Genomic DNA, 15,894 nt, shown 5'->3' with positions numbered 1-15,894 from the left:
CGTTCGTGGAAGGATAGATTTCTCTTATCTTCCCGTAGTCGGGGCACAGGCCATTTGTCTATTTGAGAGACTTTGTGTAATTGAAATTTAATATTCGTAGCGGGTCCTCGCCCAGCTAAACATATACGTTGAATATGAAGATGCGTTGGCATCTGGCAATCGTCTTACCCGAAGGACAAAGTCTGCGTGTGGCGAGCCACGGGACAGAAATCGTTGAAATGTTTACCGTCGTGCCCCGTCCCAAGTATTTCTTTTAAGGAAAGCTATAGAGTTACTTCATGCCTCTGTTAGATAAAACGTTCATCCCTTGACCGCGACTACGTTCGGCGACCGGTTGTCGCCTCGAGCCCGAGCTCACTATCATAAATTTCGAATAAGTACAGTCGGATCGAATTACAACAGTTTCTTAGTGCGGCTATGATGAAATCTGAATTACAATACTAGGGGTCTTCCCAAAGTTCCAAAGGGAAGGTTCCGGTGTTCTTTCATCTCCGACATATATATATATCTATATATCTGTCTGATGGTCATATCTAGAAGAACATACTTGCTTACGGGCCACATCCCCTTTCTTGATAATGTATTTTTAGTGTATCCTGTTAGCTTAACAAAACATAACGTTGTCCAACGTTTGCATAATATATTTAAAGAAAAAGATTGATCGTACCTTCTGATCTGAAAAAATAGCTCTGTTTATACAGTATACATTATACATGTGTATGGGAATTAACTAGTGTCTATATAGTTTCACACTGACAAAATAGTTTCGAGTTACTTGAAAATAGTTGCTTGATTCAAGCAACTGTACGCGTTAACAAAGTAGTTCCAACTTACTTGAAAATAGTTGCTTGATTCAGGTAACTTGACCAGTCTGAATCATCATAAAAATTTGGAAGGATATTTCATGCAAAATTACAGATTCACATTGGTAAAATAATAGGTTCACATTGACAAAATGGTTTCGAATTGCTTGAATTCAAATCGTTTGACGAAGCAACATGACTAATCTGAATAGTTTAATTGTCATCTTTATCCAAGACTCGCATAGTCAATCGAGCCATTCGGAAATCACATTGACCAACTCCAAAATTGAAAAGTAGAGAAAAGTAATTACAAGTATCGCAAGTGGTGAGACAATATGCGATAAAAGTGAAAAGATGAGCGTGGCGTTAAGCTCTAAGGAACTAGAGGTTTTGTGAGAATCAATCGTGTACTTGGACGATAAAATTGCGAAATTATGAGATTGTCCAAAGATGAAGTTGGTCAATTTGACTTTCGCCAGGCTCGATCGTCACTACGACAGTTCTCGCTTATCGAAACTATCTTGATGTTTGTGTCGACAGATGAGACGAATGAGCGATCGTGGCGGAGAAGGATCAGGACCATCGCCGAGGGAAGCTACTTTCCTGTCCACCCTCTCTCAAACATCGGCTCCTCAGCTAGATGGCCGAAGACATTCGGTCGTTACGATTGAAAGAGTGTCACCGACTTCGTTTGGCCGTAATCGTCAGTTGGACATTATGGACGACATCGCAGACCTAAAAGCGAGGAAGGTAAGGATCTTTCGTTTATTTTAGTCGCTCTATCTCCGCTAGTTTGCAGACTAAGAAAAACCGAGTTTAAAGTTGACGAACTTCTATACGATCGTGCGAAGTTAAGATTTGAAAGAACCAAATATTCGTTGCTCTCCAGGTATACAATCTTCATCGTATTATTTATTATTTTATTCTTTGTAACTTATAATTATTTACACATCATATCGTTTTTTTATAACAATGTACGCATGCGTGGATTCATCAATTACTTTTTTTTCTTCTTTTTTAGATGGAGTTAGAACAATTATTAATTAGGCGAAAATTAACAGTTACAATTACGGACGAATCGAGTCGCTATGGTTTTCATTCCTTGTTCGTCAGGAGCCTCGCTAAGGAAGCACGTCTTCGTCGGTGAAGCTTATAGCATGGTCGCGAAGAAGCTTATTTTTCAATTGGAATCATAAATTATTAAGCAATAACATAGAAATTTGCTTCATCCCGCGCTCAATCGCCAGGGACGTGTCGTAAATTCGGTATCTCCGCAGGGTAATTTGGAATTATATTACAGCGGTACAAGTTGCCGAACTTCCTCACCCGCAGAGATATCGTGATCTTCTCGGAAAACTAACATCTCGTGTTAGTTCAAGTAGCGTCCCATCTTTGCCAGCAGAAGGCGCGCCAAGAGCACGTGAAAAGCTGGTCATGACACTCGCGGCATTCACATCTCGAACACAGAAAAAGATACTTGTTAACGTTCAAGCGGTTCAGATATTGTTCAACTTTCGCGCGACACAAACGTTGTTCAAACTTGGAACGCTACAGGCATTTTTCAACTCTGTTACGAGCAAACTTATACATATTCATTGAAGACATACGAAAGAATACGCGCTTTATTCGTTATCATGCGTTTTTTTATTAAAGTTCAGACTTTTATGGATCGTCATTATTGGAACAGCAAGCGTTCAGTTCTGTTCTTCCCTACGTGCTCATAATCTTGGCTGATAACCGCCATTCGCTATATACATCGTTGGTATCGACGTCAAAGGATTAACACAGACAAATACACAATCCATACAATCCGATTTGATTGATTTTAGATCTTGCATCAAACAGATCTCTATATAAACAGATAATTTCTGATTCTAAACATTTGTATTGCTTCTTCTTCCGCTTTGAAATCCTCTACAAACGCCTTTTATAGTCGTTCAACTTTTCAGCTCACAGAAAAGAACATTACGCGTATTCCTAGCAATCGCCCAAAGACTCGAACGTGTGCTTCGATAAAGCTCGCTTAACTTTAGAATCCCCTAGAATCCCCTAGAATAACCCTAGAATCCCTAACATAATTTTAGAACCAGAATTTCTGTGCAAAACAATTCCATCGCTTTGTCACGCTTAACGGCTCAATCATCGAAACATGTATCATAACGCACGAATTATGATAAAAAAGAAACTGTCTTTCGAATAAAAGCAATCCGTTTGCCAGGTGTGCTTAAGGATGTACAGGACGTCGACGGAGCAAGTGTACGAAATACAGCCGCTGGAGGGTAACAGTTCCACTCAACGTTACACTCAACAGCCGAAACAACGATTATCTGAAATGCCTACTCCGTCGGTTTCGCCGACGTCTTCTCTCCGAAAGCGCGTCTCGGAACTGCCAAGAGCCGCGAGTGCATCCGTTTCCGGTGCTGCGGGCATTGTCTGCTCTAATACGGATCTGATGTCGATCCTAAGTTCGTTAGCGTCTTCCACGACGGAAATCAACCGATGCGGCGAGGAAGCGCCGAGTTCGCGGGACGATAGCAAATCAAACTGGCCCGAAAAAACGACCGAACAGAAAGGAAGTCGATCGAAGAGCTTCCGTTCCAACAGCTTCGACGTGTCGATATTGCACGGAGCTAAAAGTAAGCTTAACGGATCCTCGAAAGCCGCTATTTCGACCTTTATGGCACCGTCGAATTGGTTCACGAAGAGACACCAACCGATGTCGAAGAAGCCGGAAGATTTAGTAACGGCCAGTTTAAGTCTTAGGTTCGATAAATCGAAGGTAGTGAAGGCGGTGAAGAAAACGTTGGGTAAAAAGTCCCCTAATAGCGAGATCGAACACAAAGTCGTATGGGACAACACTAGTGGAACCAAAGTGGACGCTCAGGTAATTGTATTTCTCGTTACGATATCGTTTCTTGTTTAAGAGCCATCGTAGGTGAAAGGAGGAATGAAAAAGAAAATCGTAAATCGTAAAATCTCTTCCAGAGAATGCACTTTATCGTAAAAATTAATAAAGTCAACAACAACGTGAAATTAAATAATTGTTGTTTGATATTCTGTATTATCGATATAGGTGAAACATGGAGAAGATAATTTGCTATCATTGCGGACAATATCGCAGTGACATTATTATCAATCGGTAATATTAAAGATAAAATTCATATGGGATGAAAACAGAGCGTCAAAAGTGGTTATTTTTCGATCTTCTTGCGAAGGGAAAATTCCTGCAAAATGTTTAAGAACGGCTCTCAACAAGGAATAAAAAATGTTATTACAGTTCCATTTTCGTGTTCGTTTTTTTTCTACATGATCCATGTAAAATAATTCTTCAGATGCTCTGCTGGTAAATGAATCGACGTTTGTAATAGAGGAAATATGAAGTACAGCGAGATCGTTGTTGGCTATTGTTCTACACCGATATCGACAAAATAATTCTTCGACAACTCTATTGATAAATCAATTGTAGTTTGAAATCAAACGAATCTGAAGTACCATCAGTTTGTTGCTACGAGAACAATAGCCACCAACGATCTCGCAGTAATTCGGATTCGTTCGATTTTAAACTTCAATTGTTTTACCGACAGAATCACTGAATAATTATTTTGCTGGTAAATTCTGCTGGTATATCGATTAGAGTTTGGAATCGAGCAAATACGAAGTACAAGATGGCTATTGTTCTCACGTAGCAACAGTCTGATAGTATTTCAGATTCGCTTGATTTCAAACTTAGTTCCCTTGGTTTAATTACTGATTTATCAGCTGGATCAAAATTTAAAGAAAATGAAGATCAAGTGTAGCGCGTAAGTTTGACCTCTGCTTAATTTTTTCATCTCTACACTCATCTTCTTCAACTTCCATGTCACATTTCGTATAAATGCTAATAATTCTTTCTTTTTTTTGATAAATTCTCTTGAACGTCGCACAAGAATTTTTCGTTCGCGAGGAGGTGCAAAAATGGCCACTTTTTGACTTAGGTCAAAATTTGCAAATTTGCGGTTAGCCCCAACTTAACCACACTTTTAATCCAACATGAATTTTATTTTAATATTACTGATCTCTGATGGTGGATCTGCGATACTGTACTTAATGATTGTAAACTATCTTATCGACTTCTCATCTATATTAATAATATAGGAATATTAAATATTATTAGGAATATTAGGAATATTAAATAACAGTTAAATACTTAAATATATGTTATTTGATTTGTTTTAGAACGAAGCTCATTCTCTGGAGTGAAACTTTTAGTTTCTCTTTCTTACGCGAAGAAGGAGAGGTGCAAGGATTTAAATATTTATAACATTATGACCTTTATTCTTTAAGCATGAAAATATTTTAAATACAAGCATATAAATATTACATATAAATATTTCTATTTACATATACATCAAGTAAATTTACATATACATTTTCATCTTGGTAAAAAGAACATGTAAGTTATCGTATTTACTATTACGTATTTTAACGCGAAATCTCGTTTCATAAAAATTTTCATTCAAATACGTAAACACATAATATTCATAAATTTATAAGAACAATTTTGTCCGTAGGTATTTGGTAGCGCAATTGAGAAGATGTTAACGGCACAAAAGGGAAACGATACGGGGGCTTCCGGGTCGAGTCGGAAAGCTGGATAGATGACTGACAATCTGGTGTAATTCAAATTAACGAGCTATACTTTCCTTGTACTTTCTTATTGCTATACCTCTACAATATTCTTTTATCATATCTGTCGATTTTAATCTCACACAAATATCTAATAAATGTGTATACAGTAGTTGACGAAAATATTAGATAGAAGATTTTTGCGAATATATATTATGTGTGTTAGTGTTTTTCTTCACTTCACTTCAATGTAACGAGACGTGTCTATCATGATTACACCGGTAAAAATTGAGACTAATTTGGAAATATATATGTCGAATTAGAGTCAGGATTAAGGAGATGGGCGTTTAATGGATTTTCATTAGAATTAGCCATTGTCGTGATACAATGGAGAGTTTATTAGCACAGGCTTATTAACAAGATTAAGCACTCGTAGCACTAGTGATGATGACCTTAGGTTCGAACGAATCAGCGGTCACGGGATGATAAACGTATGTTATCGCACCGTTCAAGTCTAACTCTTTGTTAACTAGACGTGAGGTATTCACTGATCACTCGTCAATGAGTCCACACGAAAGAATGACTTTCCGTCTCGACGATGTCGTCGAGGAAAACTATATTGGGTGGGTCTAAGGATATGAGATCCTCGGATTCGTCAAAGAAGGCTTTCGTTCCAAAAGTGAGGGAAATTAGCGCTGTTGCTAATTGGTCGATCTCCATACCGGCGTTTTGAGAGAGATGCTGGCCGCCCTTAAGGGGGGGGGTTGTTGACGGGGGGCATCGTTCGTGGAAGATAGGTTTCTCCTATCTTCCCGTAGTTGCAACAAAGTCTATTTGAAGGACTTCGCTTGACTAAATCTTAAGATCTATAGCGGGTCCTCACGTTAGCTAAACATACACTACAAAGGCATGCCGACACCCGGCGATCATCTTACCCGGAGAACAAAATCTGCGTGTGGCGGGCCGCGGGATAGAAACTATTGAAGTATTTACTGCCACGTGTCGCTACGACTATTTCTTTTAAGGAGAGGTATAGAGTTACTCTGTGCCTTTGTTAGATAAAACGTTCATCCCTTTGACCGCGGCTACGTTCGGCGACTGATTGTCGCCTCGAGCCCAAGCTCATGATCATAAATCTCGAATAGTCGGAGCGGCATTTGTTTAATCTAAGTTACAACGTTACGGTATTCCCGCGAATCCAGGGAGGGGTTCCGGCGTTTTTTCATCTCCGACATATATATAGTGTATTAAATTTATTCGAAAGTACTAGAATAGTTTATTGGACAAAGTGATCGATCCGAACTGTGCGTAGTTTATGACGGTGACTCGGCCGTCTAACGAGCGCATGTTCCACTGTTGCAGAGTTTTTTGTTGGTCGGAGCTGTGTAAGATATTTTGTGTAATTGGAAATTTAACGCAAAGGTACGTTGATAGCACATTGTGGTAAATACAGCGCGAACGGTAATTCTAATTATCTCATATCTAGTTGTAGGTTATCGGTTTGTTTTTCTTTGTATAAATCGAATTGCGAGCATGAATGGACGATGCATCTGGAGAAATGGACTGTGACGAATAACAACGAGCAGCAAGAGGATTAACAAGAGGAAGAAGGAAAAGAACGTTTAATCGTTGATAATGAGAAAATGTATTATCTGGTTGGTTGTGTGCGAGCGTGAGAGAAGAAGTGTGAAACGAGGGAAGGGCTGGGAGAAGTATCTTGTAAATGTGTAAATAACAAGTGTAAATAAAATAATTTGGAAATGTCAAACGTTTTGCGTAAAACAAGTAATGATAAGAGCGTAAAAATATGGGGTGAAAAGACGAGGTGTGTAATAAAGATGCGTAAATAAAATAAACGCGTTGCTAACTTGGGTGCGTGGAAGGGTGGAGCAGGAAAGGTAATAGCGATGTTAATTAAGCATGGGAATTTGTCAAAACATGGGTTAGTTTTGTTAGAAAATTGTAAAATATGTAAAAAGATTGTAGACGTTAGATGCGTGAAAGTTGAAAGAAGTAAGAAAAGAAGGAAAAGAGAGTATAAAATGATAATAGGTAATACGTAAGGCAATATAATTTTCTGGGTGGTAAAAGAATGGATTTGTTTGGATTCTAGGAGACTAAAGAATAAATAAAGATCCATTTAGGAGATACGTGCGCGTTGTTTATTCGACCATTGACCATAAATTGTGAAAGTAGGCTTTAAAAAGATAAATGACAGATAGAATAGCTTTTAAAGATTAAGAATATGGTTGCGTTAAGAAAGGCGTAATTGTGAAACGTATGAGTAATGGAATAAAATACCATTACGAAAGATAATAATTATATCTGGAAATATATTAATAAGGAATAACACGATTGGAATCTTGTAATTATACGGATAATATATGGAAAGTGATTAACGTTATATGACTTCCATTTAAAGGAACGAAAGGTATTAGAAATAAAATGGAACGGTATTATTAAATGTAGTAATTATATAGAATTATAGGAAATATGCTGGTAATTACATCCTTGTTGTAGGCTTGGATGAGAATTATAGTGCGTTACAAAGTCTGACAGGAAAGAAGAACGTCGGAAGAAGGTTTGGTGGAAGGGAATAGAGAGAAAGAAAATTTGTTGAAAGGTGTAATGTTATTTGAGAAAGGAAAGTTGGCATAGAAGGAAGAGAGAAATGTATAGGACTTGATAAATTTAATAAGTGGTAAATGGGTGGTGAGTAGAAAGAAGGGCAGAGAATAATAGAGTGTATCTAAAATATTTCTCTGATGAAAAGGTAAAAGACAAAAGAGCGGTGATTGTGGAAAAAATGGATTAAACATAAATATAGGTATAAGCAAGCAACACGTAAAAAGCCCGGTTAGCTCCGCGGTAAGGTGTCGGACTCGTAACTCGGCTCGATTCTTCACCCTGGGTTTTCTTCCCCGTGGTGGTGTGTCCAAACGGGCTCGAGGTAGTGAAAGCTACCCGATTTTGCTGCCGCAAGCAATTTTTATCGTTCGTTTGGTAGATGTGGGAAGGAAGAGAAGAAGAGTACAGTGCCTAGTCCGGGTAGGCATGGCACGTAGATGGGTAAGGACACGAGCATTTATCGCACTACAGATTCAAATATAGAGGGAATTCTACCCTAAATATGCTATTCTAAATATAGAGGCATATTACAGTTACAAATTACAAACGTTATTAAATAAAACGAAGTAAGTAACTAAACGAATAATTGACCTACAACAACACACTAACGTAATCTTATATTAGAAACAGAATTAGAACAGAATTATCTGTGTGAAAATATCAGAATTACATGTATATTTAAGGATTAACGTAATTGTTGTACGAAGTTGAGAAAGTTTATTAATCGATATAAAATATTCTGTCGAATTGAGAAAGTTAACAATGTTGTAAAATATCTGCAGTTGTCATGAATCCAAATATTATATAAATTCTTCTCCCTCTGAAATAGGTGACTATAGGTTGACCACTGACCAACTTCACGATTGGTTGTTATAGTTAATCTTTTGCGCGATTAATTCACTCTCCAAGGAATTGTAGGAACTTCCTTAGAAAATGTGCCAAGTTCTTCGTGTACAAAAGACCGTAAATTAACTACGTGTAGAGAAAATCATGCGAAAATTCGCCTCGGGTGACGAGGTATCGTCGTGGATAATCGTTACTAACCGAATTATCGAAAATTCGATGAATTAAAAAAACACGTATATGATCGATGCTGCGATCTATGGCAGACGGCCGGAACTGCGGGAAAGTAACAAGGAGCATAGAATGTACGAGAAGATATCTCAACTCCTGTTAGACAAGGAAAGCTATGTTGTGCGACAAGGACAGACGTCCTTCTACCACTACTTTATACATTTAAACCATTAATTTCTAACAGTCAAATTATTAATTTATGACATTTAAGCCATTAATTTATAACACTTAAGCTATTAATTTATAACATTTAAGGAATTAATTTTTAACATTTATGCCATGAATTTACAACATCTAAGCTAATAATTTATAACATTTAAGGTATTACTTTATACATTTAAACCACTAATTTCTAACAGTCAAACTATTAATTTATAACAATTAAGCTAATAATTTATAACATTTAAGCTATTAATTTATACATTTAAACCATTAATTTCTAACAGTAAAACTATTACTTTATACATTTAAACTATTAATTTCTAACAATCAAACTATTTGTTACGCCACGAGGCTTAACACAGGCTGTATTTTCTAACCGTCACTCGCGGCCCTACAATGTCTCAGTCAGATCGTCTTATCTGACCGCCGGATCATATACAATGTATCGACGAGCGTGTCACGACCGGCATACTTCAAATCCGATGGACCGATGATGGAGATAGAGATGTGGCGGCCTTGGCGACAATGTATATCGCCGAAGTGCCTAATGAATCATCTGTATCCTAACGGTCCTTCCACCGAATGTCCTAGAAGCGTGACAGCGGTCACGTACGCCTACAGGGTAGTGGGGATATTGAGGGATGACAAACAAAGAAGAAACAGATGTTACCGAAAGTCAAATTGTAAGAGCTTCAGTCTTGGAAAGTCACGGCTGGAGCTCAGAACGAAATCGCAGTCAGTGTAAATTCAGAAATAAATTCTCCTTTTTTTGTTATCTTAATTTTTTTCTTTTCGTTCGAGCCTCCTGCTTTTTATTTTACGTGACAAGCGCATAGCTGTTGCCAAGCAGCGAGTTCTCGAAACGTCGAATTTGGTCCGTTACGTTTTCCACGCAAGAACAGACATACGTGATCATAGGCGCGAACAGTGGCGTGACCTAAGTATAGTGGGGGTCGTCTTAAAGATGAGACAAAGAAATCATCTAAAGTCGATCAGTTCCTTGTGACGCGTCGAACGTTACACATTGAGTCAAAATTCTAACGCCAATTCAAGTCGATCCGCGACATTGCCAAACATTCGCTTATTCTATTAAGTATCATATCGTGCTACGTCCACCAAGAGACTAAGCTCAATTGTAAGAGCCTTGCTCTATATTGTATACATCTATATTATCTGCGTGCGATAAAGTTGTTAATTGTTGATATCTTTTCAATCGTGTAGACTAATTGTTGGAAATATACATTATTGTAATTCTGTGACTCTCAGTGTTATACCGCATCAACCACCCCGATTATCCTAACCGAAATACGGGGATCGAACTATTCGTGGTGTCGATTATTCTGATCGTAACGGGAATTTACGACTCTCGTTGACGCGTATTCTAACGACCGCGTCTCCCCGCGATAGCTCGAATTTTACACTATTAATTTATAACATTTAAGCTATTTATTTATAACATTTAAGCTATTATTTTACAACGTCTAAGCCACTAATTTATAACATTTAAGCTATTAATTTATACATTTAAAACATTAATTTCTTACATTTAAGCCATTAATTTATACTTCTTGACCATTCATTTCTGATATTTAAACTGATAATTTATAAAAATTTAAGCTATTAATTTATAACGTCTAAGCAATAAATTTACAACATTTATACTATTACTTTATACATTGAAACCATTAATTACTAACAGTTAAACTATTAATTTTTAACGTTTAAACTATTAATTTATTACATTTAAGCATATTAATTTATAACATTTTGGGTATTAATCTATAACATCTAAGCCATTAATTTGCGACATTTGAACTATTACTTTATACATTTAAACCATTAATTTCTAACAGTCAAACTATTAATTTATAACATATAAGCTATTAATTTGTAACTTTTAAGATTTTAATTTACAATAATTGGACCTTTAAGTAACAACATTTAAAAATTTATTGTAACATTTAAATCATTAATTTACAACATCTGCCCTATTAATTAATAACAATTAAACAATTAATTTATTGCAATCAAACTATTAATTAACGACATTTTAACCATTACTTAAAAACAATTGTAGCATTCATTTGTAGTATTTAAGCCATTACTTAATAACAATTATTTCATTAATTTGTAACAATCAAACCATTAATGAACAACTTTTAAGCTATTACTTAATAGCAATGAAAGCATTAATTTATAATATTTAAACCACTAATTTATAACATTCGAACAACGATATCATGGTAAAAACTGTTTCAACACAATCGAGTTTAGATCATCCAAAACTGTCTCGATGATCTAGACCGGACTAATACCTCCCGATGGGTGGGTCGTCGTGGGCAACCGCGGGGTACGGGCGCTTTGGCCTTAATTATTCAGAAGGTAAATACAGATGTAAAGTGCATGGTGATTCTATTCGGTACAATGATCCATCTTGGAACGAAAAATAAAAATCTCTTTTCTCTTCATCCTCTTGCTTACTACACAGAAAAAATTGTCCTCGTTATTTTTCGCTTCGCGGTCGCTTAATTCTTTCACACTGTCGCGTGGTATACTCCCATATCTCTTTACGCAGTCCCATGGTCAAGTAGAGTCGTACCTCGACATTCTGCCAATGGGTTGAATGTCGAGATGGATGTATAAGGATAAATAACCCATGGGCGGGTCTCTTGCGTAGTCACCTCCGTGTGGTGAGACCTGGTAATTGGCATCGTTTTCCAAAAAATTAATCCGTGGATTAATCTTTGGAAAACGATACCAAGCTAAGAACTACGCAGCAGTCCGGTTTGTATCTCCAAATGCCGCGAACAGAATTTTGGATGATCTGGACTGGATTGCAACGTGAGACACCGTGAGACGACAACTACTATTATCACGGACAACATAACGCACCTCTACAAAAACATCCTTACTTGTCCTCGCTCCAGACACCATTTAGGATACGACATTCATAACATAGGTAGCGGCACTCGGCAGCGAACTTCCCAACGGTTTCTGTCCCGTGGCTCGCTACAGAAAGACTCTACCCTTCGAAGAAGACGACGGCCAGATGTCGATACACATTCACCGAATATATTTTCAGTTAGGACCCGGACCTGCTATAAATCTTAGGATTTGCGTAGCCAAGGTTCTCTAAAGGGACAAATAATCTTTGCCTCAACAGTCCCTACATATAGCATCCGCTACGGGGAAACACAGGAAATCTGCTTTTCTTGACGTATGACGCTCCGCGCTAGCAACTTTCTCTCAAGGGTGCCTAACATCCCTTTTCAACGACCAACTCAGAATTTAGCCTATTAACAGCGACGTCCATTTCTCTGACTTTACGAACCAACACTTTCCTGAGCGAATCCAACATTTCTGTATCCTTGGACACACCCAACACAGTTTTCCTAAGGACCATTGAGGTGGTTTGTCATGATAGGTGCGGAAGGAATACTCAGATGTTCAACAAAAAGTTTATTATTACTATTAACAATCAACAGGTCAACAATGTATACGATTCACACTTATGATTAATCATCGAGAGTTTGCAATCGCGCATCTCGGCTCGCGTTTTCTTCGCTATGATACTGAACCTTTCGCACTTCGCGGCTTGAAGCAGAATGACTCTTCCGTTCGAAACCAAACGGATTCTTTCCTTAGTGGCCCTTCGATATCCCTACTACACACGCGTTTATTAGTTGTACCGCGGCGGTTGCGGCGCATGCATTCTTCCGAACATTCGGGGGAAGAACCGTAGGGATATCGATGGCACATTAGACACGTCGGCCTAACGCTTTGAAGGTGTAGCGCTTTGTATCGCGAAGTCGTTAGAAAGTTCCGTGTTCGAGGGCCGCCATAGCATCATCGCGACACAAAAGGATTCTGTCGTGAGCCGCGAGACGAGCAAGAGCCACTGAAACCGAACTAACCGTTGGTAGTTGGTCGTCACAGCGAATCCGAATTTCTCGACATCCGGTACACGCGTCCCGACACGAATCAAATCGCACCGTCAAACGTAACATACACCGAACTCGAACTTGAAACCGCGAACCGATTATCGTATAACGCGTCCTGCGCAGAAAGGTGTATCGTGAACCTATATGTCGGGTTGTCGATAGGATTGGGGGTGGAGGTGTTCGATGAATCTTCGTTGATATTGGCCATCGATGCGGTGTAACAATGGTGTAGAGTTTATTGGCACAAGTGAGTGGTATTACAGCGTTGGTAATTAATCACAATGTTAGATACTCGCGGCGCTATGACAATGGCCTCGGGTCCGGTATCGAATCCGCGGTCAACGGGATGTCGAACGTGTATACTTCCTGAAAGTCTAAGTTATACTCGGGTCGCCACAGAACAAGCATTACGTACCGGAGAATTACTTGTATCGTCGTTAAAATCGTACGATAGAGTGTCTCTCCATCACGGTGACGCTGTCGAGGAAAACTACGATGGGTGTGTCCAAGGGCACGAGATCATCGGATTCGTGGAGAAAAGTCTTCATTCGGAAAGTGAGGGAAATTGGAGTTACTGTTAATTGGTCAATTTCCATGTTGATGGTTGGGGAAGGGTGCTAGCCGCCCTTAAGAGAAAGTCGCCATCGGCCCGCGTCGTTCGTGAGAAAAAATAGACTTCTCCAATATTCCCGTAGTTGGAACAAAGGCTGTTTGTCGGTTTGAAGGACTTTCGCTAAATAGATCTTAAGATTTATAGCGGGTCCTCGGGCTAGCCGAACATATACTGTGGAGGTGCGTTGACAACTGGCGATCATCTTACCCGAAGAATAGGGCCTGCGTGTGGCGAGCCACGGGACAAAAAACCGTTGGAATGTTTACCGTCCCGTGCCGCTACAACTATTTCTTTTAAGGAGAGCTATAGAATACTCCATGCCTTTTTTAGACAAAACGTTCATCCTTGACCGCGGCTACGTTCGGCGACTGGTTGTCGCCTCGAGCCCAAGCTCACTATCATAAATCTCGAATAAGTACAGTCGGATCGAATGACAACGGTTTTCTTAATACGGCTATGGTGAAATCCAAATTACAGTACTAGGTGTCTTCCCAAAGTTCCAGGGGAAGGCTCCGGTGCTCTTCCATCTCCGACATATATATAAATAAATAAATTAATAAATAAATAATTATCGTTGAAGAATGTCGAGTGATTGTTCTTCCACGCCTATCACGCACATAGCATCACCTTACAGAGATAGATAGATAGATAAATACATATGTTAAGTGCATTGCGATTTCATTCCATTTCGTACATCTACATGTAGCATGTCTTTTGCTAACGAAATCATTTCTGAGAGTTACCGCTATACCGGAGCCGGACAACCCGAGCATTCCCTAGTGCTAGGGCTATAGGACGGTCGGGGAGATAGCCGAAGGAGTCTGGCGGGGTTGGAAATTTGCGGGACGGGGTTGGCGCGGGTCGGGTTGGGAAGTAGTTCGACGGGGAGATAGGGAGAGATCTCTCTCCGCCGGCCGTGTTCGGTGCGCTGCTGGCGAACGAGAGGAGTCGGAAGGCGGTCGTCACATTCTGCGAGCAGGTGATGCTTCAGAAGGAGGCGGCAGAGCGCGAGAGAGAACGGGATTCCCATTTCGAACGGATAGGTGGACGACGTCGGGCTGGGAGTCGCGGGCACGCCATTTCCAGGCGAGCTCGGACCGCTTCGCTGTCAGGTGGGTTTTAGTCGCCGGCCTCTTCGGCGCCGCGGTGTCGCCAAATCACCTGGTCGGGGAACCAGGAGGTCTTGCACGGCGGCCCGTCGGGGGTGGCGCGATGCGCGGTGGCCGCGCATCGCGCCGTTAGTTAGTTTGGCATAACTCGAGGTGAACTCGGCGCGGAGGGGGCTCGTGATGACATGCTAATGAGCGTTTCTAGGGCCCTTTCCGCCAGGCGTCAAGTACGGCCACCGTGGAGGTTTTAGCCGGTACGAATCCGGCACTACCCGGCGTCCTCTCCCCGGAGGGCGCGGGGCGCCTATGAAGGTTTCCTCCACGAAAAAAAAAAAAAAAAAAAAAAAAAAAAAAGGTTGGGGTTAGGTTGGGGTTAGGTTGGGGTTAGGTTGGGGTTAGGTTGGGGTTAGGTTGGGGTTAGGTTGGGGTTAGGTTGGGGTTAGGTTGGGGTTAGGTTGGGGTTAGGTTGTGGGTTAGGTTGGGGTTAGGTTGGGGTTAGGTTGGGTTTAGGTTGGGGTTAGGTTGGGGTTAGGTTGGGGTTGGTTGGGTTGGTTGGTTAGGTTGGGGTTAGGTTGGGGTTAGGTTGGGGTTAGGTTGGGGTTAGGTTGGGGTTAGGTTAGGTTGGGGTTAGGTTGGGGTTAGGTTGGGGTTAGGTTGGGGTTAGGTTGGGGTTAGGTTGGGGTTAGTTTGGGGTTAGGTTGGGGTTAGGTTGGGGTTAGGTTGGGGTTAGGTTGGGGTGGTTAGGTTTGGGGTTAGGTTGGGGTTAGGTTGGGGTTAGGTTGGGGTTAGGTTGGGGTTAGGTTGGGGTTAGGTTGGGGTTAGGTTGGGGTTAGGTTGGGTTAGGGTTAGGTTGGGGTTAGGTTGGGGTTAGGTTGGGGTTAGGTTGGGGTTAGGTTGGGGTTAGTGGTTAGGTTGGGGTTAGGTTGGGGTTAGGTTTGGGGTTAGGTTGGGTTAGGTTG

General features: G+C 40.2%; 1 protein-coding gene and 1 long non-coding RNA gene across 4 annotated transcripts; both read left to right on the top strand.

The window, feature by feature from the left end:
- Positions 1–509: 509 nt before the first annotated feature.
- LOC126927622 (uncharacterized) lies at positions 510–5,384 on the top strand. Of its 3 annotated transcripts, none has more exons than XM_050743675.1 (4): positions 510–1,553; positions 3,022–4,603; positions 5,019–5,079; positions 5,354–5,384. In XM_050743675.1, the coding sequence occupies exons 1-2, from the start codon at positions 1,344–1,346 to the stop codon at positions 3,724–3,726; spliced, it is 915 nt and encodes a 304-aa protein (XP_050599632.1). In that variant the 5' UTR covers positions 510–1,343; the 3' UTR covers positions 3,727–4,603; positions 5,019–5,079; positions 5,354–5,384. The 3 variants fall into 3 exon arrangements, with proteins under 3 accessions (XP_050599632.1, XP_050599631.1, XP_050599630.1); XM_050743674.1 differs by having other exon boundaries at positions 5,019–5,235; XM_050743673.1 differs by having other exon boundaries at positions 5,019–5,384.
- A 1,393-nt stretch (positions 5,385–6,777) lies between these two features.
- On the top strand, positions 6,778–9,146 carry LOC126927628 (uncharacterized). Its single transcript, XR_007715708.1, has 3 exons — positions 6,778–6,830; positions 6,895–8,477; positions 8,866–9,146. It is a non-coding gene; the product is annotated as an uncharacterized LOC126927628 (long non-coding RNA).
- The last annotated feature ends 6,748 nt before the right edge of the window (positions 9,147–15,894 follow it).

Source organism: Bombus affinis, unplaced genomic scaffold, assembly GCF_024516045.1.
Source record: "Bombus affinis isolate iyBomAffi1 unplaced genomic scaffold, iyBomAffi1.2 ctg00000172.1, whole genome shotgun sequence".
NCBI lineage: Eukaryota > Metazoa > Arthropoda > Insecta > Hymenoptera > Apidae > Bombus > Bombus affinis.
This window is presented reverse-complemented; position numbering and strand designations above follow the sequence as displayed.